Source organism: Leucopleurus acutus, assembly GCF_964270905.1.
Source record: "Leucopleurus acutus genome assembly, chromosome: 4".
Classification (NCBI taxonomy): Eukaryota; Metazoa; Chordata; class Mammalia; order Artiodactyla; family Delphinidae; genus Leucopleurus; species Leucopleurus acutus.
Window position 1 is genome coordinate 154,428,568 of NC_139146.1, and position 25,274 is coordinate 154,453,841.

The 25,274-nt window shown below is 45.9% G+C and overlaps 2 protein-coding genes across 3 annotated transcripts in view; one reads left to right on the forward strand and one right to left on the reverse strand.

Annotated features, from left to right (window-relative positions):
- SPMIP2 (sperm microtubule inner protein 2) overlaps positions 1 to 13,519 on the forward strand; it is a gene marked incomplete at both ends in the record, with an annotated part of 80,952 nt that extends 67,433 nt beyond the window's left edge. The window contains 2 exon segments of the mRNA XM_082838725.1: positions 13,255 to 13,447; positions 13,451 to 13,519. Of these exon segments, the coding sequence (XP_082694851.1) occupies positions 13,255 to 13,447; positions 13,451 to 13,519 (262 nt within the window).
- Positions 13,520 to 19,587: 6,068 nt separating this feature from the next.
- FNIP2 (folliculin interacting protein 2) overlaps positions 19,588 to 25,274 on the reverse strand; it is a 124,798-nt gene continuing 119,111 nt past the window's right edge. For both annotated transcript variants that reach the window (XM_082838710.1, XM_082838711.1), the window contains 2 exons: positions 25,011 to 25,126; positions 19,588 to 23,114 (listed from right to left, as the gene is read on the reverse strand). In XM_082838710.1, the coding sequence (XP_082694836.1) occupies positions 23,036 to 23,114; positions 25,011 to 25,126 (195 nt within the window). In that variant the 3' untranslated portion in view covers positions 19,588 to 23,035. The remainder of the gene's footprint in view (positions 23,115 to 25,010; positions 25,127 to 25,274) is intronic.

Genomic DNA, 25,274 nt, shown 5'->3' on the forward strand with positions numbered 1-25,274 from the left:
AAGCACCTTTTCCACTAAAAGGAACCGGAGCTTCTCGGACCTGGAGAGGAAATGGAAAACATGAGCCTGGTACATCATGCCGTACCAGATAAGGAAGCTCTCCAGGACTACCGCAGTCCTGTCTGAGGGACTTGCAAGCCAAGCTTGCAGAGACTCCCACTGGCCAAACATAGGACAACTTGAGGGAAAGGTAATAACTGCAGTGGATTAATATACATCACACCTTCATACACACAGACGTGAACATCCGTGAGTTCACAGTGTCAGTTAAAAAGCCTCAACAAACTGATCGCATTGGAGGATTCCAATGAACCAACCTATTATTTTGAAAATGAGTAAATAAACGAAAAGGATCAAATATTAATTCTGCCTTTCTAATACAAACTGTACCACTGCAAAGCAAAGAGAAGATGAATCAACTTAAAAAAAAAAGAAAAAAAAGGAATCTAGCTAATACATAAAGAAGTAACAACAGAATTAGGCTATCACCACTTTGCAAACGCAAGTGAATGAATCTAGATATTGATCATGAGCGACTGCCAAACCCACAAAAAGACAAACGATCCGATATTGTATATACATCTTGATGGAAGGGCACACAACTACCTGGAAAGTTATTATGGACTGACTTGTTCACTCCCGAAATTCCTGTGTTGAAGTCCTAACCCCCCAGTACCTCAGAATGTGACTGCATTTGGAGAAAGTGTCTTCAAAGAGGTGATTAAATTAAAATGAGGTCATTAGGTTGGCCCTAATCCAATCTGACTGGTGTCTTTATAAGAAGAGGAGGTTTGAACACAGACACACACAGAGAAAAGACCATGTGAAGACACAGGGAGAAGACAGCCGTCCACACACCAAGGAGAGCGGCCTCGGGAGAAACCAGCCCTGCTGACCCCTAGATCTCGGACTTCCAGCCTCTGTAATGGTGGATGCTACATTTCTGCTCTTCAGCCGCCTGTCTGCAGCACTGTGTGATGGCAACCCTAGCAAACTAATGCGGTGGTCTTGCCCCCAAAACCCAGCCTGACTTAGATCAAACCTCTAAATCCAACCAACACTGTATAGGAAATAAGATGATGGCGGAAAATGTTAAATGACGACTTGGAGAGGACAGATGTGGGAAATTTCATAGGACAAATGGAAACACCATTTTTATAGAAATTGTGTTTCTTCAACAAATAATGAGAAGGAGAAAGACGAGGAAGAGGAGGGGGAGGTAGAGGAGAATAGAGATGGAGAGAACCTATGAACTAAAGGAAACGTGAAAGCCTTAAGCAATTACAGGTGTGAGCTTACATGTCTTCTGTTTCTAACAAACAGGCTGATAAAAAAGTCGTAACATTGATGAGCTAGCCAGAATCTTGAATGCTGAATATTTGGTGAAAGTATTAAAATTTTAGGAGAAATAATGGCATTGTGATGATGTTAGCAAAAAGAGTTTTTATATCTTTGAGAGTCGATGTCTTGGCGGAGGGAGGATTAGTAAGTAAGACAGAGATTCAATAAGACTGGCTAAAAATTGATAGCGTTTGAAGATGGTGATGTGTCCTTGAGGCTCTGTTAACCATTTTGTCTAATTTTCTATATCCTTAGATTCCAAAGGAACTAAGATGAAATTCTATCAACTTTATCCTTAGTTAATGAAGGTCAGGCTTCACCATCTGGATAGATGAGGATGTCCAAGACTAAATTGAGTCAATACTGTTATATTCTCCCTACCAGCCTTCCCCAGGATTGCTGCCACACAGCTGAAGTACACGTTGCTGCCCTTTCTTCCCCTTGTGGTTTTCTGATCTGGATGCAAAAAAAGCAAGTGTCACCCAGGAAGCACCAGCATGGAGAGATGCCCCGTGCTGCTGAAACTGGCAGGACTTCCTGGATGTCCTACAAAAAATCGCCCGCATCTCCAGCAACATCAGGAATTCCATTCAACATTCCTCACAGGTGACCCCAGACAGTCTAACACGCTGCATTGCTGAAAGCTTTTGGACAGCTGCCTCTGAGTGAGCACAAGTGATCGTCATTTCATATAAATCATTTAAAATACTGAACGAAAATCAGTAAACTCCTCTGTGTAGGTCCACGTTGTGGAACAACTCTTGGCAACAAGAACCTTGTGGAGTGTGTTACTAGGCACAGGAAGACAGCATGTTTGATTTCGACGGCATGACCCGGGTGACTGGAAGCCCAGCTGACATCCGTAAGTGCAACCAGCCGTGAGCTCCACATTCTGGAGCTCGGGGAAGACAAGCTGGCAAAGCAATGAAGAAGTGTTTGTCCGCTGAGGGTCATGCAAGACCTCTCTTGTTCCAATAAATTCTTTACTCCAGCCGAGTGGTAGAATATTTAACAAGTCTTTCAAATAAAGTGGTTGTGTTTCCTATGGAGTAAAAGCAATAAATCAAATCAAAATAATCACAATCTGAGGTCTGAAGCATATGGTGTGTGTAATTTTACAGAACTGCACAAGCCTTAGATGCTCTCCTCCTCGAAGAGAGCCCAAGAGAGTGGGTTTTTTTCTACTTAAAGGAAAAATAAATATTCTTACATTTAGTTATCCCTTTCTGTCTTTTAAAAATAGCATTCAAGCAATGTTCTTATGTCTGAAATAGTTAATGGTGGACGGTGGCAATTTGGGGATGCATCTCTTGTGTTTTCCCCAACATTTCTTTGGGGAGCAATTTCATTTTCATCCTTGAGGTGGTATGTTTCATGCTAATGTGAATCACACAGTTTTATTTATAAATATAAATAATTCTATCTACTTTGCAAAATAGTTTGTGCCCATAGATATGCAGACCCATTTAATAAGTTTTTTTTCGAATTGTTAATGGTGTAAAACTGATCGTAGGCATTTTTGTTATTTGGGCAAGGAGCGAACTACTAAACAAGACTGAAAGATTCAAACAGGCATAAAAATGTTCTTCTGGGCTTCCCTGGTGGCGCAGTGGTTGAGAGTCCGCCTGCCGATGCAGGGGACACGGGTTCGTGCCCCGGTCCGGGAAGATCCCACATGCCGTGGAGCGGCTGGGCCTGTGAGCCATGGCTGCTGAGCCTGTGTGTCCGCAGCCTGTGCTCCGCAACGGGAGAGGCCATGGCAGTGAGAGGGCCGCGTACCGCCAAAAAAAAAAAAAAAAAAAAAAAAATGTTCTTCTGCATTTCATCATGAATGATTAACATTGGAAGTGTGCTGCAATCAAATAACTTCCTAGTAGCTGTTGACAGGTACAGAGGTAAATAAGCAATTGTGGATTCATGCACTGATGTTTTGGTCCCGTGCCATGTGTCTGTCTTACATACGCTGTTAGCCTTCTGCGTGGTCTCCAGGGACCTGGGACACGGATGAACACATACTAATCTCTGTTCAAAAAACTCGGGTTCAGACTCTTGTTGTCTGAAGACTTGACCAGTCATGCAGGCGGCTTCTGCATCTTTGAGGCTGTACGTCTCCACACATTGTCCTAATCACTCAGTTACATTTAACCTTGGACCTTTATTGTAAACTGGTTAAGTTATCACTCAGAGGTAGAACCTTGATTTTCCCAGCATCCTGAAGACTGCACATTAAAGAAGGAAGGTCGGCATCTTGTAGACAAGTCTTTATAGGCAGCTTTGGGTATTAATTACTAAGAACTAACTTTTTTTTTTTTTTTTTTTTGCTGTATGCGGGCTTCTCACTGTTGCGGCCTCTCCCGTTGCGGAGCACAGGCTCCGGACACGCAGGCTCAGCGGCCATGGCTCACGGGCCCAGCCGCTCCGCGGCATGTAGGATCTTCCTGGACCGGGGCACGAACCTGTGTCCCCTGCATCGGCAGGCGGACTCGCAACCACTGTGCCACCAGAGAAGCCCAAGAATTAGCTTTTTAAATAAGTCTCTTTCTCTTTCCACTCAACAAGAATCTCCTGGGCAACAAACAACCTAGGATAAATTCCAGTTGCATTAAAACTTATATTTTAAAAATTGCTAAATATAGTCGTGCACTCACTTTGTCCAAACATGAAACATCAAGATAATTTCATGCTTTTTAATCGTCTCCATGACAGCTGCTGATCCAGGATCAAGTAATTGTTACCCGAGGATTAAGACGGTGTCTTTTGAAAGTGAGATGCAACGTCCTCACGCATGATTCTCTAGGGCATCACGCATGATTCTCTAGGGCATCACGTATGACTCTCTAGGGCAGGGAGAGAAGGAAGGTCAATGGGTAAGAAATGAGGTCTGACGTAACTAAATGATGACACAGCTAACACCGACCTGCAGCCGCCCCAATCGCCCCAGGTCCGCCTCTGTGGCACCGCCCCTCCCCAGGTCCGCCTCTGTGGCCCCGCCCCTCCAAGATAAGTTCTCTAGAGAAGGCTCAGGGGATGATGCTTTATATGACCTCTCCCGACTGTGTGCTCGGGAGGAACCCTGGTCTCTGGCTGTTGTCTGTCTCTGAAATCATTGGACATATGTGGCTGCCAGTGTCAGCAGTAACACCCACTCCGTCAATGCAGAAGGCCAGTTCAGAAGAGAAAAAGACAGTTTTAAACATCATGAAAGCCCTAATTGTATCCTTGGCGGATTCTGACTTTAGGTGTGGACTATACCGTAAAAGCAGAGATCTTTAAAAAACTGGGTCTTATTTTCCTGCAAATGTTCTATAGAAGGCCTGTTCTCCAAGAAAGCAAGGATCCTGCCAAATGGTTTCGGAATGTGTTTCTCAGAAGTTTCCATTGAGCCATCAGTGGCTTTTGAGTACTTCCGGAAATGGAAAGAGCAGAAATCAATGACCCTGCAAGAAAGCAAACATTTAGGGGAACTAGCTTGCTGGGGAAATAAGTAGTGGTGCTTTTAAGTCGCTATACGGATACAGCCCCAGGCCTCTTCACAGGCTAGAAATGCACAGGGTTACATCACTTTACGATGCTGCAAGGAGAATGCCGAGCCCAGCAGGGAAGTTTCCACATCTTTCTCTATTGAAACTCTAGTGAATAACTGTCGCCAGGTATGTATAAGGCAACCAGACTGACTCACTGGGCTTAAACAGTTAGCGATTTGTTTCCTTAACTTTGGAATCCAAAAGACAGTAATTTTACCGCTTATTAGAACAATCTTCACTCAACCAGAGGGAACCCAGATGTCCAAACAGTAGAAAAAGCTTTGCTCCTGGACAAGACTGTTGGGTCGTGAATCCAGGTGGCTGCCCTGGAGTCTCCTGCGGGCCCAGCTCCCACAAAAAGGTGGGAACCCAGAAGACCAAGCAGAGCACTGCCCTCGAAGGGCTGCCCTTCAGCCACCCAGAGTATGTTTTCTGGCACAAGTGTCAACATCAAAGTTCAGTTTGTCCCATCGGCTTTAGACAGTTATATAAGCAAGTCCCAGCCAGTCATTTCCTAACTCGGTGCTGGAGTCTGTTTTATCTTCTGACCCTATTTCTGTGTTGTCTGGTCTGCTAGGAAAATTTTGATCATTTTCCAAACAACCAACAGTTTTTAAGCAACATTTAGACATCTTTTATTATAAAAAAAAAAATAACAAGCTCACAGTTTAAAAACTTCAACTAGCAAAAGAGAGTGTGAACTTGAACTCAATCCCACCTCTCTGCAAACCCTCCAACCCATGCAGTCACAGCCTCTCTGCCTTGAGGTAACAACTGACCATCTTTGGGTACCTTGAGAGAAGCGAGGAAACTCGACTGGAAACGTGTTCTATGTCAGGAACTCTGCTAGAGACTGAAGACCCAAAAAAGTACGACAGGGTTCCTTCCCTTTCAGGAAGACGCCAAGTAAAGTAGGAGTGAACAATGTGTAAACCATGTTGAAGGTCAGATAGCCAATCAGGAATGTTCTGTAGGAGGGGTAGCTTGAGCTGCATTTTTAAGGCTGGGTAGGAAATCAAAAGGTGAGCCTGGAGATGGAACCAGGGAAGCGATCCCATCCATAAGGAAGAGTCTGTCCTACAGAGTGAAGTAAGAAAGAAAAAAACAAATACCGTATGCTAACACACATATATATGGAATCAAAAAAAAAAAAAGGTTCTGAAGAACCTAGGGGCAGGACAGGAATAGAGACGCAGATGTAGAGAATGGACTTGAGGACACAGGGAGGGGGAAGGGTAAGCTGGGACGAAGTGAGAGAGTGGCACGGACATATATACACTACCAAACGTAAAATAGATAGCTAGTGGGAAGCAGCCGCATAGCACAGGGAGATCAGCTCGGTGCTATGTGACCACCTGGAGGGGTGGGATAGGGAGGGTGGGAGGGAGGGAGACGCAAGAGGGAGGAGATATGGGGATATATGTATATCTATAGCCGATTCACTTTGTTATACAGCAGAAACTAACACACCATTGTAAAGCAATTATACTCCAATAAAGATGTAAAAAAATATAAATGGAACTAATAGATGTGTTTGGTTGGAAAATTCAGACAATACACAAAGGAGTAAAATGAACAGCTGAATCTCTCTTCACCCCACCCCCGTCGATTTCTTTCCTTTAAGTTTTGTATGTATCCTACTTGTGAAAAAATATGAGTATCCCAACCTATTATATGTATGAATCTTTTATTATTTACATAAAAGCCATCATACCATTAAAAAGGCTCGGAGGAGCGAGGCTTTCTGGTGTGCAGAGGGAAGACCGTCGCGCGGCTGAAGCACACGGCGCTGGTTTGGGGTGTGACAGGAGGTGAGACTGGGATGCAGTACAGGGGCCGGGTGGTGCAGTGTTTCGAATTCCCGACGAAGGTTTTGTGCTTAGTTCTGTAGGCGACGAAGCGTTGTTTCCAATTGTTAAGTAAGGAAGCGATATAATTAAATCTCTGTGATAGAAGGAATACATGGCACCTAATAGCTGTTGAAAACTGTTTGCTGAGCGGGCAGAGCAGAGAAAGGAGAGCCCCAAAGAAGAAAGGCACGTTAAATAAAATTGGAATAATCACACCGATGGGAGCCCGGGTGAGAGACGGGGATGGTGAGGTCGTTTAGAGAAAGGTTCCACAAGGCTTGGCAACCAACAAAATGTGGGTGGGTGGAGGAGATGTGAAAGTCCAAGGCAGTTCTGATGTGCCTCTCTGGGGGTGGCTGGGGAAACGGTTATGGCATTGAACGAAAAAGGGAACGCAGGAAGAAGAGGGTCTATTTGGGGGAAGAGAGAAAACAGGGAGATGGCAAGATGAGTTGAGAGGCAGCATCCTATAATCAAAATACAAATGGCCAACATTTTATTGAATTTTTACTATGGGCCAGATACTAAGTGCTTTCTAGGTATTGACTCATTTAGTCCTTATGAAGAGTAGGTATTGTAATATGATCCCCGTTTTACAGCTGAGGTAATTATATACGTTTAGAATCAGACAACTCTGAGTGCAGATCCCAGCTCTACTGCTTTTTAACTGTTTGATCTTGGATAAATTACTTAGTCTACCTTCAGAGGTACAAAGCAGGAAATGACATCTATCACGTTGGACTGTGATAAAGATTAGAGGGAGGTAATACACATCGAGCATCTAGCATAGTGTCTGGAACCTCATGTATCTCAGTGGATGCTAGAAACAGTTATCATTGTTAGTAACGAGATTCCCGGTACTAGGTTCAGTGAGAAGCTGGGGATCTGTGCTTAGATTTTTAGAGCTGAAAGTAAAAAATTTACACGTAAGTATACTGATGTTGGTTGGATCATCAGCTAGAAAGGCTATTTCCCAATTTGGAGATGGGTGGTTGCATATTGGGAGATGAGAATCAAGGATGGAATCCTGGGGAATACCAGTGATAAAGGAGCCAAAAGAATAAAAGATTATTCCAGAAGAAAAGTAGAGGAAGTAATATGAGAAGTAAGAGGAGAGACAGAAAGAAAAGAGCTTTGAAAGCCCAGCAGAAAGCCAGGAGGAGGACAGTGTCCACAATCACGAATGCTTCTTGGAAGTCTTACTAGAAAGTCTGAAAAGAGGTGATGATCTCAGGAAGGAGGCTGCTGTCAGCTGGGGTCAGAACCATCACGATGAAGTACAAGCAACACCAAGCAGCATTTGGAGCAGGGGCAAATGAGTGGAAACAGAAGGCACAGACGATTTTTCCTTAAATAGTGAGTCTTTGTTTCATTTTAAAATAATTCAGTTTGGAAACCACTTCAGGAATGGTGCAGTAAGGACCTCCAAAAACGTATTTCCTCCATAAAAGAAATAAGAACAGTGGCAAAAATTGTCAAAATCACCTTTTTCAAAACATTGGAAATGAATGAACAAATGCTTTCAGTAATCCATGGAGCACGTATTTAAGAAAAATGGCTAAATCTTAGAAACACGATCTTTGTGACATTTTAAATTTAAATTAAAATTGCTCTATTCCCATCCTCTCTTTCCAGCTTCAAGGTAGCCTTGAAAAAACCAATAGCCTCACAACCATGGTAGCTGTGAAAACTAGCAGCTGACCAGTCACTGAAGGGGAAACACGAGTTTGAAGCGCCTGGAAAAGCTTCCTACTCAGAGAAATGTTATATTTGATTTGGTGTCTGTGTGTGTGTAACTGGTTGGGTTCAAATCCCAACTCCAGCTCTTTATTTTTTTAACTTTAATTTTTAAATTTTTTATACAATTTAAAAAGTTAATTTCCATTTACAGTTATTACAAAATATTGGCCATATTCTCCGTGTTGAACATACACCCTTGAGCCCACCTTACACCTAATAGTTTGTACCTCCCACTCCCCCCCGACCTCTGTATTGCCTCTTCCCTTTCTCCCCACTGGTAACCACTGGTTTGTTCTCTATATCTGTGAGTCTCCTTCTTTTTTGTTATATTCACTAATTTCTTGTATTTTTTTAGATTCCACATGTAAGTGATATCAGATAGTATTTGTCTTTGTCTGACTTATTTCACTGAGCATGATGCCCTCCAAGTCCATCCATGTTGTCACAAATGGCAAAATTCCGTTCTTTTTTATGGCTGAGTAATATTCCATTGTATATATACACCACATCTTAATCCATTCATCTATCAATGGACACTTAGGTTGCTTCCATACCTTGACTATTGTAAACAATGCTGCTGTGAACATTGGAGTGCATGTATCTTTTTGAATCATAGTTTTCTCCAGATATATGCCCAGGAGTGGAACTGCTGAGTCCTATGGTAGCTGTATTTTTAGTTTTTTGAGGAACCTCCATACTGTTCTCCATAGTGGCTGCACCAATTTACATTCCCACCAACAGTGTACCAGTGTTCCCTTTGCTCCACATCCTTGCCAACGTTTGTTATTTGTGTTCTTTTTTTAACATCTTTATTAGCGTGTTCTTTTTAATCATGGCCATTCTGACAGGTGTGAGGTGACAGTTCATTGTAGTTTTGATTTGCATTTCCCTGATGATTAGAGATGTTGACCATATTTTCATATATCGTTTGACCGTCTGCATTTCCTCTTTAGAAAAATGTCTATTCAGGTCTTCTGCCCATTTTTTAATCAGGTTGTTTGTTTTTTGATGTTGAGTTGTATGAGCTGTTTATATATGATGGATATTAATCCCTTATTGGTCATATCATGTGCAGATATTGTCTCCCATTCAGTAGATTATCTTTTTGTTTTGTTTCATTATTCCATCTGTCTTGAAAATCCCTGGAAAATCTCCATTCTCAGGGCTTGTCATTATTTGACCTGACTCTGTATGAACATCTCTATCTCACAAGCACCGGTCAAAAACAACAATCATTTAATATCACAGTCACCTGGGGGGAGGAGGGCAATACAAGTTGGGGCAAACAAGAAGCTGACCAAAAATCTTTAAGGAAAAAACTGGGAGATGACATGTCTCTAGAGGATTTCAAAAAGCTCTAACATATGCCTAGAAGTCTAGAAGGCTGTGCACACGTGCAGTGCTGTGCACATGCCCAGGCAAGGCCCCAGAAGGTCCTAATCTCTGACCTTTGGCTAACCTTGAAGCTCCATGAAAGCAGGAAACGAAGGCTAAGGCAGAGTTGTAAACTGTCTGCTGGGGCATTGAAGGTATGCCTAGACACAAACGAAGACCAGAAAACACATGGATTTGAGGCATTTAAGGAGATTTCTGTCCAGTCATTAGCTGACCACTAAGCTAACCAAGCAGAAAATTCAGGGGGCACACATGACAGACTTTAAACAATTAGTCCAGGAAAGTAAACAACAGCAACATCACCACCACCGAAAACAAACAAACAAAAAGCAACGAAAACAACAACAAAGAGAAAAGAAAAACAAAACAAGCAGGAACAGCAAGCCCTGGGGAGAGGGAGAAAATCTCATTCCAGAATTGGCGCAGTATATTATTTCAAATGTCAATTTATCAACAGAAAAATTATGAGGAACAGGAACAGGAAAGTGTGGCTGATACACAGGGAAAGAAAGCGATCAACAGAAACTGTCTCGAAGGAAGCACGGCTATATTTAGCTGACGGAGGCTTTAAGTCGGCTATTTCAAACAGGCTCAAGATACTCAGGGAGACTGCTTCCGCAGGTGGCTAGACTGTGCCAGAGGATAGAAGAGAATAGAATAGAACATGAGTGTGGCCAGAGCTAACAGGCAGGTGCGTGCCAGCCAGGGAAGAGGCCAGTGCATGACTCAAGGTCACTGAGAGCAGACAACAGGCGTGCAGGCTCAAATGGTACATTGTGTACCTACCTCAAGAGGAGAGAGTACACGAGATCCACCTCCTTGCGGCGTGGCAGACCCCCATGGCTCGCAGTGGGCAGCGTGGCTGCATTCGCCTCACTTTGTGCCGTGGTAGAAGGACCCCAACTCTTACCCCTTAGAGTCTGAAATACACAAAGTTGGGGGTGCACCTGTGGGCCATTTACGCATGCATAGCTAAGCGGTTCTGAGAAAGTTTACACATGCTCCAGATAAAGGGAACAGGTACGTACTGACTGCGCTCTGAGCTCTTTTCATGCAGTGCGACTTGTGAGCTTGTCAGCATGTCCTGTACTGAGCACAGAGAGCTTCTTGGGAACAGAAGGGAAGGCATGGACTGAACTTGGACCCTCCCCTCACAGAAACCATGTCCAAAATGTTAAAGGAAAGTATGAGAACAAGGTCTTGACAAACACAATATCAATAAAGAGATAGAAATCGTACATATAAAAAAATAGAAATTCTGGAGTTGAAAAGTACAATAACTGAAATGAAAAACTCACAATGGGAGCTTAATAGCAGGTTTGAGCTATCAGAAAAGAATCAGTGTACTTAAATATAGATCAGCTGAGATTATACCTTCTGAGAAATGGAAAGAAAAAAGAATTTTTAAAAAATGCACAAGGAACAGAGCTCTGAGACTGTGTACCAACATAGCATAATGGGAATCCTAGAAGGAAAAGAGGAAGAGAGGAAGGGGCAGAAGGGATATTTGAAATAATGGCCAGAAGCATCCCAAATTTGATGAAAAACAGTAACTGACACATTCAAGAAGCTCAACAAACTCCAAGTAAGATAAACTCAGAGACCCACACTTAGATACATCATAGTCAGACTGTCAAATGGCAAAGACAAAAAGAGAATCTTGAAAGTAGCAGAAGAAAAATGAGTCATTGTATACAAGGGATCTTCAAGATGAACAGCTAAATTCTCAGCAGAAATAATGAAAGCCAGAAAGCAGTGGAATGATATATTCAATGTGCTGAAAGAAAAACAAGTTAGCCAAAAAGTTCTATATCCAGCGAAACTATCCTTCAAAAATGAAGGAGAAATTAAGACATTACAGATAAAAACTGAGAGAATTTTGTGCCTAGCAGACCTGCCCTACACTAAATGCTAAAGGGAGTCCTTCAGGTTGAAACAAAAGGACAAGAAACAGTAACTCAAAGGCACAAAATAATTAACAAGCCAGTGGTAAAGGTAACTGCATGGGTAAATTTAAAAGTCAGCATTAATGGGGCTTCCTTGGTGGCGCAGTGGTTGAGAGTCTGCCTGCCGATGCAGGGGACGCGGGTTCGTGCCCCGGTCCGGGAAGATCCCACATGCCGCGGAGCGGCTGGGCCCGTGAGCCATGGCCGCTGAGCCTGCGCGTCCGGAGCCTGTGCTCCGCAACGGGAGAGGCCACAACAGTGAGAGGCCCGCGTACCGCAAAAAAAAAAAACAAAAAAAAAAATAGTCAGCATTAATGTATTTTGGTTTTTAACTCTTTTTTTCCTATATGATTTAAAAGACAACTGCATAAAATTATGCAGCAAAAGATATGAATAGACAGCTTTCCAAAAAAGATGCACAAGTGGTCAATAAACCCATGAAAAGATGTTTAACATAATTAGTTATGAGAGAAATGCAAATGAAAACCACATGAGATACTACTTCACACTTGGATGGTAAAATAGAAAAGGCAGTAACAAGCGTTGATGAGGATGTGTAGAAATTAGAACCCTCCTACGTTGCTGGTGTTAGTGTAAAATGGTGAAGCTGTTATGGAAAACAGTTTAGTGGTTTCTCAAAAAGCTAAGCATAGAATTACCACACAACCCCACAATTCGAGTCCTAGGTAGAAAAAAAGGTGGAACCAACCCAAACATCCATCCACTGGTGAATAGATAAACAAGGTGGAATATTACTTGGCCATAAAACAGAATGAAGGTCTGCTTCTTACGTGAAGGTAAGAAGCCCCACGAGTTCTCTTGGGTGACAACAGCCTTCCAAAAGAGATGGCAAATCCTTATTCTACGATCCTTCTTGTCCTTTCCCCCAGACCTGGCCCTTTACAATGGGGAAGCAGTCCTCAGATAATATTCTAATTAAGGGGAGTTGGAACGGAGACCGTGATTTCACTGGGGAAAGAGAGTGAAGCCTGGATCTTTCCTCCCACGCACTGTCCAAAGTCAGATTCTGTCATCGCCAAGCTGGCTTTTCCCTGAATCCCCCGAAGTCTCAAACCCGACAGGCGTGTCCTGCAGGAGAACTCAAGGCCTCGGCCTGCCCCCAAATTCCCAGCGTCTTGCCTACTCGGCTCTAAAGGATGCCAGGAGCAGTCGTGGTACCAGGGTGATGTCGTCAACAAGCTTCCTGGATAAGTGTCCACCTGTGCAGGTAGTTCCCTGCATCTCCAGCAGCTGGATGTCTAGGGAAGTGGAGGGGCAGAGTCCAGAAGCTTCTCAGGACACTGGCTGAGGGCTCAGAGCCTTAGCTTTCCCAAGCTCCATGGCTAGAAATCATCACAATCACAACAGATGCAGACGAATCTCAACTATCTGAAAACTGGTGGCCTTATTTCTAACAATTTTCCCATTTGAGAACCAACCGATTTGTTCCTATTGCAGGCAACCGACTCCTTCTGTTATGGACGCAGAAGGAAGCTTCAGTCGTGGTTTCATTGCCTGGCATATGGGTGATTACGAGGACACCAATCAAAGGAACTCCAAACGGGCCGTCCTCCTCCGGCAGAGCCAGGGAGCATTGCCAAGAGTTTCCAGACCACCTAAGCTGTCAAAGCTACCAGAAGAGCAGGAGGTATGATCATTTGCTTTTCGGAATCATAGAAAAAGTCAAGCTGTCTTAACGTGTGCATTAGAGAACGCTATTTAATAGCAATACTATGAATAATCAGTTTTATAGCTCCTTTCAACCTATCAGAACGTTTTGTAATTCATATTGGATTTCCACAGTGATGTCCGTATAGTGACTGGGTGGGTATTATTCCCATTTTATAGCTACAGAAAACAGGAGGTGAGGGGCTCAGTCCTTAGAACTGCTTCTTTACCACATGGTTTAACCTGGAGAGCACAGCCATCTGCTCAGTTTCCAAAACCTGAGAAAACTCAGTCTGTGAGATGGAGGTAACTCTATAACGCTTCTTAAAACCCCACAGACTGGGCTTCCCTGGTGGCGCAGTGGTTAAGGATCTGCCCACCAATGCAGGGGACACGGGTTGGAGCCCTGGTCCGGGAAGATCCCACATGCCACGAAGCAACTAAGCCCGTGTGCCACAACTGCTGAGCCTGTGCTCTAGAGCCCACGAACCACAACTACTGAGCCCGCAAGCCACAACTACTGAGCCCGTGAGTCACAACTACTGACCCCACGTGCCACAACTACTGAGGCCCACGCACCTAGAGCCCGTGCTCTGCAACAAGAGAAGCCACCGCAGTGAGAAGCCCGCGCACTGCAACAAAGAGCAGCCCCCGCTCACCGCAACTAGAGAAAGCCCGCGCGCAGCAACGAAGACCCAAGGCAGCCAAAAATATAAATAAATAAGTAAATAAATGTATTAAAAAAAAAACACCCCACAGACTGCCTAGCAGAGTAAGAATATACCAGTTCAAATTCAAGGTTTTTTTCCCCATTACTATCTATGGAATCTTGAACAAGTTGCATATTTCCCAATGTGGGTTTTTTCATTAGTAAAATGGGGATGTTAGTATCTGTCCTGAATATTTTGTAGAGTTATCATGAGACTCAAGTAAAGAGTGTGTAAGCATGTATTCAAATGAACAACTATTTCCTGAGGTCCTTCTGCGTAATACCACAGCGAATCCACTCTGTAGTCATCCAGCGTTTCAATATGGAGTGTGACAACAAGCTTCCATGATAGAAAAGGGAATACACTCAGAGACTCCTGTTCCCTACATGGAGAGAGCCTTCTTGCTCCGCTGGAGAATCTTGCCTCTGCCCTAGAATATTGCTTACCCTCTGTCGCCAGAGATCTGTTCATCAGGAGATGTCTGTTTGACAGTTAACTGTATATCCATCTGAAACACTCTGCGAGGAGCCGTGGACGTCCTCCGTGGTAGGTCCTGCCCCAGGGATGCTCTGTATTGAAGAAGGTAGCGTTCAGCTGCTGACATTCCTATGTGGTCTGAATTTTGAGCTGGGTCCACGTGAGATTTATTGCAGTGTGTGTGAAGGAGTCTTGGATTAGTTATTTTCCACCTGAACTAATTTTGTGTAGGATTAGAGAGATCATGGATTAAACCGTCCCAAATTCCTCCTACTATCTATCATTCACTAAATCCAATTGAGATGTCTTTGTGCATTAAAAAGAATCTGTTAAAAGGCTGATTTTGAAATGATTTCAAATTTGCAGGAGCACAAGAACAGTACTAAGTGAACTGATAGACTCCTCACTCAGAATCATCAGTTGTTCATTTTATCCTAATGCGTTCTTTCTACACACACACATGTGCGTGTGCATGCGCGCGCGCGCACACACACACACACACACACACACTGGTTTTTACTGAACCATTTGAAGGTAAGTTGCAGACGTGGTTTTGCTTTACCCCTAAATATTCATGGTGCATTGCCTAAGAACAAGGACGTTCTCGCACCTAACCATGGTACAATGATAAGATCCAGGAAATTTAGCACTGATACAATATTACCTTATCTATAGTTTATAAGCAAATTTTATTAATTGACCCAACGATGTCCTTTGTCATCTTCCCTGATCCAGGATCCTATCCAGGACCAGGTATTACGTTTAGTCCTCAAACCTCACTAGTCTCCTTCAATTAGCAACAGCTCCTCAGTCCTGGTCTTTCATGACACTGACATTCTTGAACAATTCAGACCAGTTCTGTAGAATACCTCTTAATTCAGGTTTACCTGCTATTTCCTCGGGTGATGTGTTTTGGGCAGGAATCCCAAGGTGAGTGATGCCGTGTCATCCTCAGGGTATCCCATCAAAGAGGCACTTGACGTGAGTTTAACTCATCATTGGTGAGGGTAACTGATCACTTGGTTACACCTCTTCCCTTTCAGAGATAAACAAAATACTGTATCATTCAAAGTAAACTTTTTTATCACCTTAGGCTTTTTTTTTTTTTTTTAAACCGAGGGAGCGCGAGGGCGGGGCGCGCGACCGAAGCCTAGCAACCCCCTGACACGCGAGTGCCGCAGCAGCCAATCCCGCTGCCCGCTCCCCGCGACGCCCGCTTCTGCCTGCGTCGGCCGCCCCGCAGCGCGCCGCACGCACCCGTGCACCAGCTTTCTAATTCCAGAGATACCTTAGAAACTTGTTCCCCAAGTCCATCCTTTGGATCATCCCACAGGGTTCTCGTGGCTGACACGTCACTAAGTACTCAAGCCCTCCCCCCTACTTTACATAAATTCTCTTCGGGGAAGATAACTCGGAGCAAATGATAAATTCAAGCTTCCAGCATGAGCGTCACACCGGCCACCTATGCGTGGCTGTTACTGTGCTCACCTGAGATGCAGCCCAAATGCCGTCCTCATGCTGCGAGAATCAGAACCATGCACTGGAAGAGCCTTGGAAAAACAAAACTTTGCCAATGGTATTGGGGGGTTTGGGGAAAATTTTAAACACATAAACCAACCCACAGTATCACAATGCTTTCTCATCAACATAGATAGTTGAAAATGGGGATATTTTATATTCACGTTGTTGAGTTTGGATTTATTCTTATAAACCTAAGTTTAGAGATTAATTTCTAAAAGTTTCTAAAACTTTCTAGAAGTGCAATTTATGGTATTTAACAGTATGTATAATTCTTGTATACATTACCCAAAATGCTCTTAGAAATGTTTTTGGAAATCAGTTGGGCAAATTTCTAACCTGTTTTTCTACATTTCCCCAAATTTCTTCCTTTAAGTCACAAAATGTCTCTGAAGTTCTATCTTCTATTACATTTGTTTTCCCTTCTTTTGGTTGACCTTTTTTCTCCACATAAATAATAGCTACTTAAGTGTTGTGAAATTTATGTGTATGTGAGACAGTTTCAACATCGTGATCCATTTCTATTTCATTTCTTTGCTTGCATATATCTTCATTGCCCCCCTTGCTTCCAAAACATGGACATAATCTCAGTAATTGATATGTTCTTTCCCTCACCCACTCACTCACACTGGGTGTGGGAGTAGTGATTCTCAAGGTTTTAATGTGCATATGTGTCATCTGGGGATCGTATTAAGGTGAGATCCTGGTTCGGTCGGTCTGGGACAGGGTTTGAGATCCTGCACATCCGTCAAGCTCCCGGGTGAGGCAGCTCTGGTGGATCCAGGGATGCCGAGTAGCGAGGTGCTGGCGGATTCGCCCCGAGCTGCATTTTGAGCCAGAACAGGGGGGGCCTTGATGGAGCAAAAGGGAGCGGGAAACCAGGACGAAGGACTGACAGGGCGCAGGCAGGGATCAGCTCGCGCCTTTAGGTAGCCAGCAGCCTGCAGAGGTGGGCGTCCGGCGCTGAGGCCAGAGGAGGGGGCTCAGGTGCCGAGGAGCTTGGATTTTCCTGGGCCAACTTTTAAACAACAGTGACAGGATTGAACTTGCATTTTGGGAAGGTTGGTTAGACATCAGCCTGGAGGAAGATTGGTGAGAAGTGTTGCTACGAAAGGGAGGTGAGTTTGGAGGGCATTTTGGTAACCCGGGTGAGAATGAGGAAGGACTGCAAGAAGGAAAGAGCAAGGAGAGCAGGTGATGCCCTTGGCACCCAAAGAGTGCAAGCTCAGCAGCTCTGGGTCCCGACTGGATGTGGGGAAAGACCTCAGTAACCATGGGAGGGGCCAGGGCAGGCTGACAGACACGACCTTGTGAGGTGAGGGGTGGAGGCAGGGGCCTAGGAGGAGGGTCGGCAGACTGAGTGCTCGAAGGTGAGAGAAGGGGATGATGACTGCTGGCCTGAGGTCCCCAAGAACACAGAGGGCAAGGCACAGCAGTGGGGATTAATCTCCTCTCTCCCACCACGAATGAGCTGGTACCTCCTCCTCTGTTGTCTCAGAGGTTGTCCTAATTTAGGCTCTTCCTGTTCTCCAGTACCCCCTTTGCATCCCATGTTCAGAGACTATGTGACTTATCTAAGCGGAAACTATGAAGTCTGTACTCTCTCTATGTTAAAGATCTTTGCTTCAAAGTCAACCTCCAATAACCTGGTGTGACAATATTCTGACTCCCAACTGCTTTGTTGGGTCCTCATGGATGTCACTAGACCGATATCTTAAGTACCTATGTTAGTAGTCAGGGTTCTCCAGGGAAACAGAACCGACAGAATGGATGGATGGATGGAAAGACAGATAGATAGATGAATGGATAAAGGGACAAATGGATGGGTAAAGGGACAGATGGATGGATGGATGGAGAGATAGATGAAATGGATAAAGGGACAAATGGATGGGTGGGTGGGTGGATTGACGTAGAGATAGACATGAATGAACGAAGGGACAAATGCATGGATGGATGGGTGGTGGATGGATGGACAGATGCATAGCGACAGACAGATGGATAGCTTTCTCTTCAGGAATTGGCTCACATGATTGGGGAGGCTGGCAGACCCCAAATCTGCACATAGGCCAGCAGGCTGGAGACCCAGGCAAGAGTGTGGAGGCCGTGGGGAGGCCAAATTCCCTCTTCTTCAGGGGATCTCAGTCTGTTTTCTCTGAAGTCCTTCAACTGACCGGGGAGACGCCCCACCGTACGGAGGGTAACCTGCTTTACTCAAAGCCGACTCCTCTGTGTTGCTGTCATCTAAAAAGCCTTCACGGCAACATCACACGGGCGTTAGACCAGGTATCTGGGTACCGTGGCCTAACCAAGGTGACACATAAGATTAGCTATCATAATACCCACCTCTTCCAGGTGTGAGGATCAAATGAGGTGACATATATCAGGCATCCGACAGAACCAAGGAGCAGTGTGGTGTGTATGTGTGTGTCAGGGCTTTCTCAAAGGCGTGGTTTTAAAGGGAGCATGAAAAACACTTGAAATTTACCTCTAATCCAAAAAGGATTTAGCAATACCTAATATTACTCCTTCCTGTATTCTGCAAACAACAGGATTCGGTATGGTCTTACGTAGCTACAAAAGTTACACTTCATAGCATATGTTTCCTGAGGCCGTATGTATCAGTGCTACATTTCATAGCACATATTTTCTAATGCCCTTTATTTTCCTAAAATAAAATTCACAAGATTCATCAACAGAATAACCTTACACACATAACTTATAACAAACCACTATAATGCCCTAGTTGTACTATTTGACAACTTATATTAACATATACTTTAACACACAGACATTGGGGCACTAGTAGATTAGAAAATATAATGAACGAAGCAGATACTCACTCCTGGATGGAACCTCCACGAAGGCCACCGCTACAAGCAGAGATGATACAGAACACTGTGCTGGTGACAGACTTCATGAGGAGCACAGCTACGGGTAATAGGGTTTTCCAAATGGATGGCAGTTCTTGCTGAAATCCTCAACCTTCCAAAGTAAAATCTCGCCGCAGTTTATATACAACAGTGGCATTCCTGGAAAATTCAGCGTATAGTAAGCTCATGAGAGAAATGCGTTCTGTAACGCAAAATTAAATTCTCAGCTTAGATCATTATAAACTAAGGCTTTCACCCACCTGAATGTCAGCAGGATATCTGTGAGTCACACGGGAGGTGGGATAACTCCTCATTCCGGGGTGCCCTGCATGTGACAAGATGTTCTATCCCCCTCAGCCCCTGCCCACCCTGTGCCAGGAGCCCTCGCCCATCACCATGCTCACCAAAGCGGCCCTACGTTTCCCAAACAGCCCCGCTGAGAGTCCCTGACATATACAGTGGGCTCGTGTCAGCATGAATTACCGGACATGAGACGTCTAAGTCTGATTAAACGTAACAATCACAGGCAGTACCAGGAAAATGTTCAAGATAAATTCAGAAGGTTTATTGCACCAAATGCCACAGAAGAATGGATCAAAATGATACGTGAACAAGTTTGGAGAAAACAATTTCCATACATTGCCATTGATACCTATTTAACTGATCAAAAACATCAAGTCCTACCAATTTGTCTTCATGGAGCTTCAGTAGTAACAAATCAATCCCAGAATTTTCTCTTGTAAACCACTTAAATTTAAGCACGTTGCAATCTTGCTTTCAAGATATACGGTTCACCAAAGATGGACATTTAAAAATTAACATTCAGAGGGGGCTGCTTGATTTAGGCAAACAGTATATTAAAAGGTCCCCTCCCCCAAAGCACAAGAGAAAACAAATGGTTCACATTTACCGAGAAGCTAAAGGCTTTTTCAGTTTATTGGTGAAAGTATGCATGAACAAAATACTTTCAAAAGTATGTGTTAGTGGAAAAATCCAGATATTTAAAAGAACCGTGGGGTCACTTTATATTCTTTATTTTTATGTACAACCAACTCTAGTGAGGAACCTAAAAAGCTACAGGCTGAATTTTATAAAATCTCAGAACCTAATTGGAAGGGCCTAAACAACAGTTTAGTATCGTTTAGCAGGCAGGGATTTTCCTCCCTCGAAAAAAGTTAACGTTGAAAAATACGGAAAGTTTAAAAAGTTGCGATGTGTAAACGGCAGTTCCATGGGATGTGAAAAGTTTGGAGTTACTTTCATTAAAAAACAGCACACTTCAGAAAAATGGATTGAAGCCTATACAAAAAGCTATTTAACACTGATAAAAATAAAATACTTTGGAATTATGCACAAGTATGGAAGCTACATTTTAAGTTCTCATTGTCATGTTTAAACGTACACAATGGTCTTTACATTCATATCACCCGTCAGTCTATGAAAAATAAAACCGCGACATGCTAGAGGGAGGCCCATCACGGTCACGCGGGCACACACCGCTCTGTCCTGCCTCCCAGCTTGCGTGGAAAAGCAAGATGCTACAAAAGGTGCACTCAACAGGTAAGACGTCGAAGTTGAAGAAACCCTAAAGGTGGAATCCTGTCAACTGAGGTAGTTTTCTCTATTTGTACATTTTTTTTTTTTTTTTTTACTTTTGTTTCTTTTCTTGAGGTGGGCCTGGGCGAGGGTGGGTCCCTTCCTTGCCTCTTGGGCTAAGACAGACCCAAGCCACCAGGTGGGGTCCGGTGTGTATCTCAACACAGTTCCATGAGATTCTTTTCCGCTTTTGGGAGGAGCTTGAGTTTAGGAGAGAGCACAGGTGGATGTCCTCCAGGGGAGGGTTTATGAACGAGCAGCATCCCTGGTCTGCTGTGCAGGCGGCAGCCGTGAGGGTCGGGGCTGCCCAGGGTCCTGAGCGCTCTCCCTCCGTCACCTTCTCCCGGGAGAGGCGGGGGACAGGAGATGCGGAGGCAAGGCCAGTTTCCTCAGCTTCCAGAGGCTGGGCCGCATATGTAATGCGTGGAGTTTAGAATCGGCCATTTGAAGCTCAGCGTCCCCCGGGCCGGGTCTACTGCTCACCGGCCGCTACGTGCACTGATTTCGTTCCTAGTTATTGTCTGTGAAGCCCTGGAAGGTCGGGGGAGGAGGGAGGGGAAGCGCCCAGAACGTGTCAGCGAGGAGAAGGGAACCGAGACTGCGAGTGCTCGAAGCCGGTGCAGAGGGGACACTGTGGCCTCACTCAGCACGGACGGGGAGAGGGTGGCCACGGGCGAGGTCCACGACAACCGCCACGATGCCACGGAGCCAAGAACTCGGAACACCCGTCTCGTGCCAGACATCAGGCAAGAGGAAACAGAAAACGTAGAAGAATGGACAACATCACTTTTATGAGAGAAAGGCATACAATACAAATCCAAGATCTTAAGCGCCTCAACATGCCTCTCTGCATTTCACACCGTAAAAAGAAAAGGGGGGCGGAATTCCCTGGGGTCCAGGGGTTAGGGCTCGGTGCTCTCTCCCTGCGGAGGGCCTGAGTTCAGTCCCTGGTCGGGGAACGAAGACGCTACAAGCTGCCTGGAGCAGTCAAAAGAAAGAAAGAAAGAAGATTTATTAAAAAAGAGAGGGGAAGGCTGCAGTTCTGACCGATTCCTAAGAAAGGAAGAACACACCTGTGTTTCTCCATTGGTCCTGCCGCTCTCCTCTTTCAAACAAATAACTCGCGTGCATTTGTCAGAGAGTAAAGACACAGATGAATGTAACTTGGATTTTGGGATCAGGATTTTATCAAGTAGAAAATATGAAGTCATCTTAACTCCTGAAAGGGAAGTCGTTTCATATTCTTAAGTGCAAAGGCTACATGGAAAGGACCGGCATCAATTCATAAAAGAGAAGGAAATCAGAGCCTGGTTATAACGAACCGACCTCAAGATCTGCAGGTGTAACAGTTCTGCTGTACTGGGTTAGCCCCCTGCCTTTCAACCATCCATTTACCAAAGAGGCTTTTCCTTTACCCTGGATGACGGTCAGTAAACTAAAGTTAACGTCAACAGAAAATTAAGGATTTGTAAAAAGCACACGATGCTCATAAATAAACAGTGCTTCATTTTGGCAGGTTTTATACTACGGGGCAGTGAAGTTCTGGGAAGCTGTTTTGAAAAGGACATAGGGATTGGAAGGCACAGAGATGATAGTGTAAAAATTCAGCTCATATCTGGATTGTTTACAAACGTTCAAGCGAATTCCTTTCATGAGTCATCCTGCACTCTTGCAGCTTTCACTTCCCACCCGGACAGCTGCGCCTTTTAAAGTATAAATAGTCATTTGTATTAACTAGGATAGGAGGAAGGTGGCTTCCGCGGGAGTTGTTCAGCCACAGAACCACTCGCCAGCTTACAGAACCAACTTTGGTGAACGAACGGCCCCGCTTGAAGGGCTGCCGAGAGCTGCGAAGCGTCTGGAGAAGCCGGGCGGGGTCGGGCCGAGCTCGCCGCTGCCACGGAACCACACGGGGCCGGGCTGAGGACGCCGCGCCGATTCCTGCCTTGATCGCGCCAACGACCCGTCCCTGACCTACCCGTGGCTGCATCTCCAACACGGTACACTGGGCCAAGATAGGGAAGCAGCGGGTCCCTGGAGCTCCCGGCCCCCCGTGCTTTGCGCCAGACGGTGACGGTGACGCCGCAGCCACTGGAGCGGAGGGTGGCACGCGCGGGCTTCACTCGGCCACTGAGCCGGGGTCCCCACGCTGACCATCTTCTCAGGACGGTGGGACCCCTCTCCCCAGCTTGGGGAGCTCGCGCTGGAACTCGGAGATGTCTCAGCCCCGCTTCTGGGCCCCAACGTGCTCACACCACCGCCCGGCCCGGCCCAGCGCGGCCGGACTGGCTCCGTCTGCCCTGCCCGGGCCTCGCGGTCCCGGGGAGCGGCCATCTGTCCTCCCTCCTTCGGCTGAGCGGCTGATCCTTCTTCCACGGAGCAGCTGTCCTGAGCGTCAGCTTATAAGAGTATCTGAGCGACGTACGGAGAGTGAGTGCTGGCGACAGCCGTCAGCAGGGGCAGGTCGTTGGACTCGATCCTGAAGGCGGAGAGAGGAGGGGACGTTGCTTTACAGCAGCAGGACTTACGGGAAGGGCCCCGGCGCCGGACCCCAGGGCTGGCCGGTCAGTGCCCAGAACCGATGACGGAGTGAACGAGGCGGGGACACGGGAGCCTGTCCCTGTGACTCTACGTTCCTCGCATCCCTGCGCGGCCTCTGCGCGAGTCCCCCTCCGGCCAGCCCTCCCGGCCTGCACCCCGAGTCTGCACCGGCTTCACGTTCGTCTCTGGGAACGCATGACGGTGGCAGCGTCTCCAGAACCCCGGAGATTTCTTCAAGGCTGACACGCCCGAGACCCCCAGTGAGCACGTGCCCAACAGTCACAGGTGGGCATGGGCAGAAGGCCCCGCGTCCTGGAGAAGTCAGGACAGTCTCGGTCCTTGAAATATGTCCTAATGCTCTCCCTTGATTTCCGAAACCAAAAATTAAAAATATAACCTAAAAAGGCAGCTGGCATGAGCTCGTGGAGTTTTCCATGCCTTCTCCAGTAATGCTCCCTCCGGATCTCATTTCAGGGCAGACAGGGAGCTCCCAGCACCTTAGTGCTGCTGGCCTGACCACGGGAGGGGCTAAGGAGGGGCTGGAGGGACCCCCACTAACAAGGCGCTGAGGGGCCTGGCGACGAGGAGGTAAATCCCCCCTCACCATCCTTCTCGGGGTGCCGATGGTGGGCACCTGTCAGTCAGGGGCCAGGCAAGCGTCCTGGAAATAAAAGCTGCACATCCTGCCTCGGAACCGGATGGGGTATGGGGTAGGACTACAGTGAGGCTGGTGAAGAGGTCTAAGTAAAAAGTGCAAAAGCAAACGCCTCAAAAGGGGAGAATATTGGGCTTCCCTGGTGGCGCAGTGGTTGAGAGCCCGCCTGCCGATGCAGGGGACGCGGGTTCGTGCCCCGGTCCGGGAAGATCCCACATGCCGCGGAGCGGCTGGGCCCGTGAGCCATGGCCGCTGAGCCTGCGCGTCCGGAGCCTGTGCTCCGCAGCGGGAGAGGCCACAGCAGTGAGAGGCCCGCGTACCGCTCAAAAAAAAAAAAAAAAAAAAAAAAAAGGGTGGAGGGAGAATATTTTTTAAATGATGTAAGAAAAAAAAAAAAAGTGACAGGAAACACTAAGAGCCAAACAATACAGTATAAGTCATATCCTGGGTGTGAAAGATGAAAAGTCCGACAGGAATGCGGAGGCCTGAGCCTTGAAATAACACTTCGACTGGCAGGCTCAACAGAGAATTTCAGGGTTGACGCTTTATACACGGTATTTCCTTGCCCCTAAGTAGTGGCGGGGGGAGGGGGGAGGTCATCATCACAGGTAAGGGAGACAACGCCTCATCTACACAATGTCTTTTTGTTACTTCTCTGTGGAAAATTAAGCAGAGAGTAAAACACAAGTCAGAATGTCTTCCCCCAGAGAAGTTAGGGCAAAGCCTCTGGAAAATGATATACGTTATCGATAGCATGCACGCCTCCTCTTCTGATGGGCTCATAATAAAAGGGAGGAGAGTACGGTCACCCCGGGACGTGCAGACGGGCCCCCAAGTCCAGGGGAACGGCCTTCCCCGCCTCCTCCAGAAAAAGCAAGGAAAACACAGCTGCTGCCGCGTGTGCGACAGCTCGTGACTCTCACATCTTACTGAAATGACGAGAAATGGGCAGATGGAGTAGGATTACGCTTTTCACTTTCAAGGATAAGATAATCCAGGGGGAAGACTCACGAGGCACCACTAGCTTCAAGGTCTGCATGTGTTTCCGGATGTGACACTCCAGTATCAGATACAAGAAACATGCCGTTCACCGGGGAGCCCCAGAGGCTGGACAGGTCAGTGGGTAGAGCGCAGGGGACAGCCCCCCGCAGGGGGATGCTGGCACTCCCCAGAACTCACCCCAGAACGACACTTAATTCCTTCACGTGCACGCGCGTGTGTCCACGAAGGTACTCAGACAGCATCTTACTCTTCAGGTACATCTCCTGTAGTCTGTCTTCCAGGTGCATGACGCACTGCAAAGCCAATCACGCTCACGGTGAGGGCGAGAACTCGGACCTCTGCCAACGTCTAAGAGCCGCAATTCCCTCAATCCACTTCTAAGTGCGCTACTGTCATCTCACCTCTTTAACTTATGCTTCAAGAATTACAACCCAGCTCAAA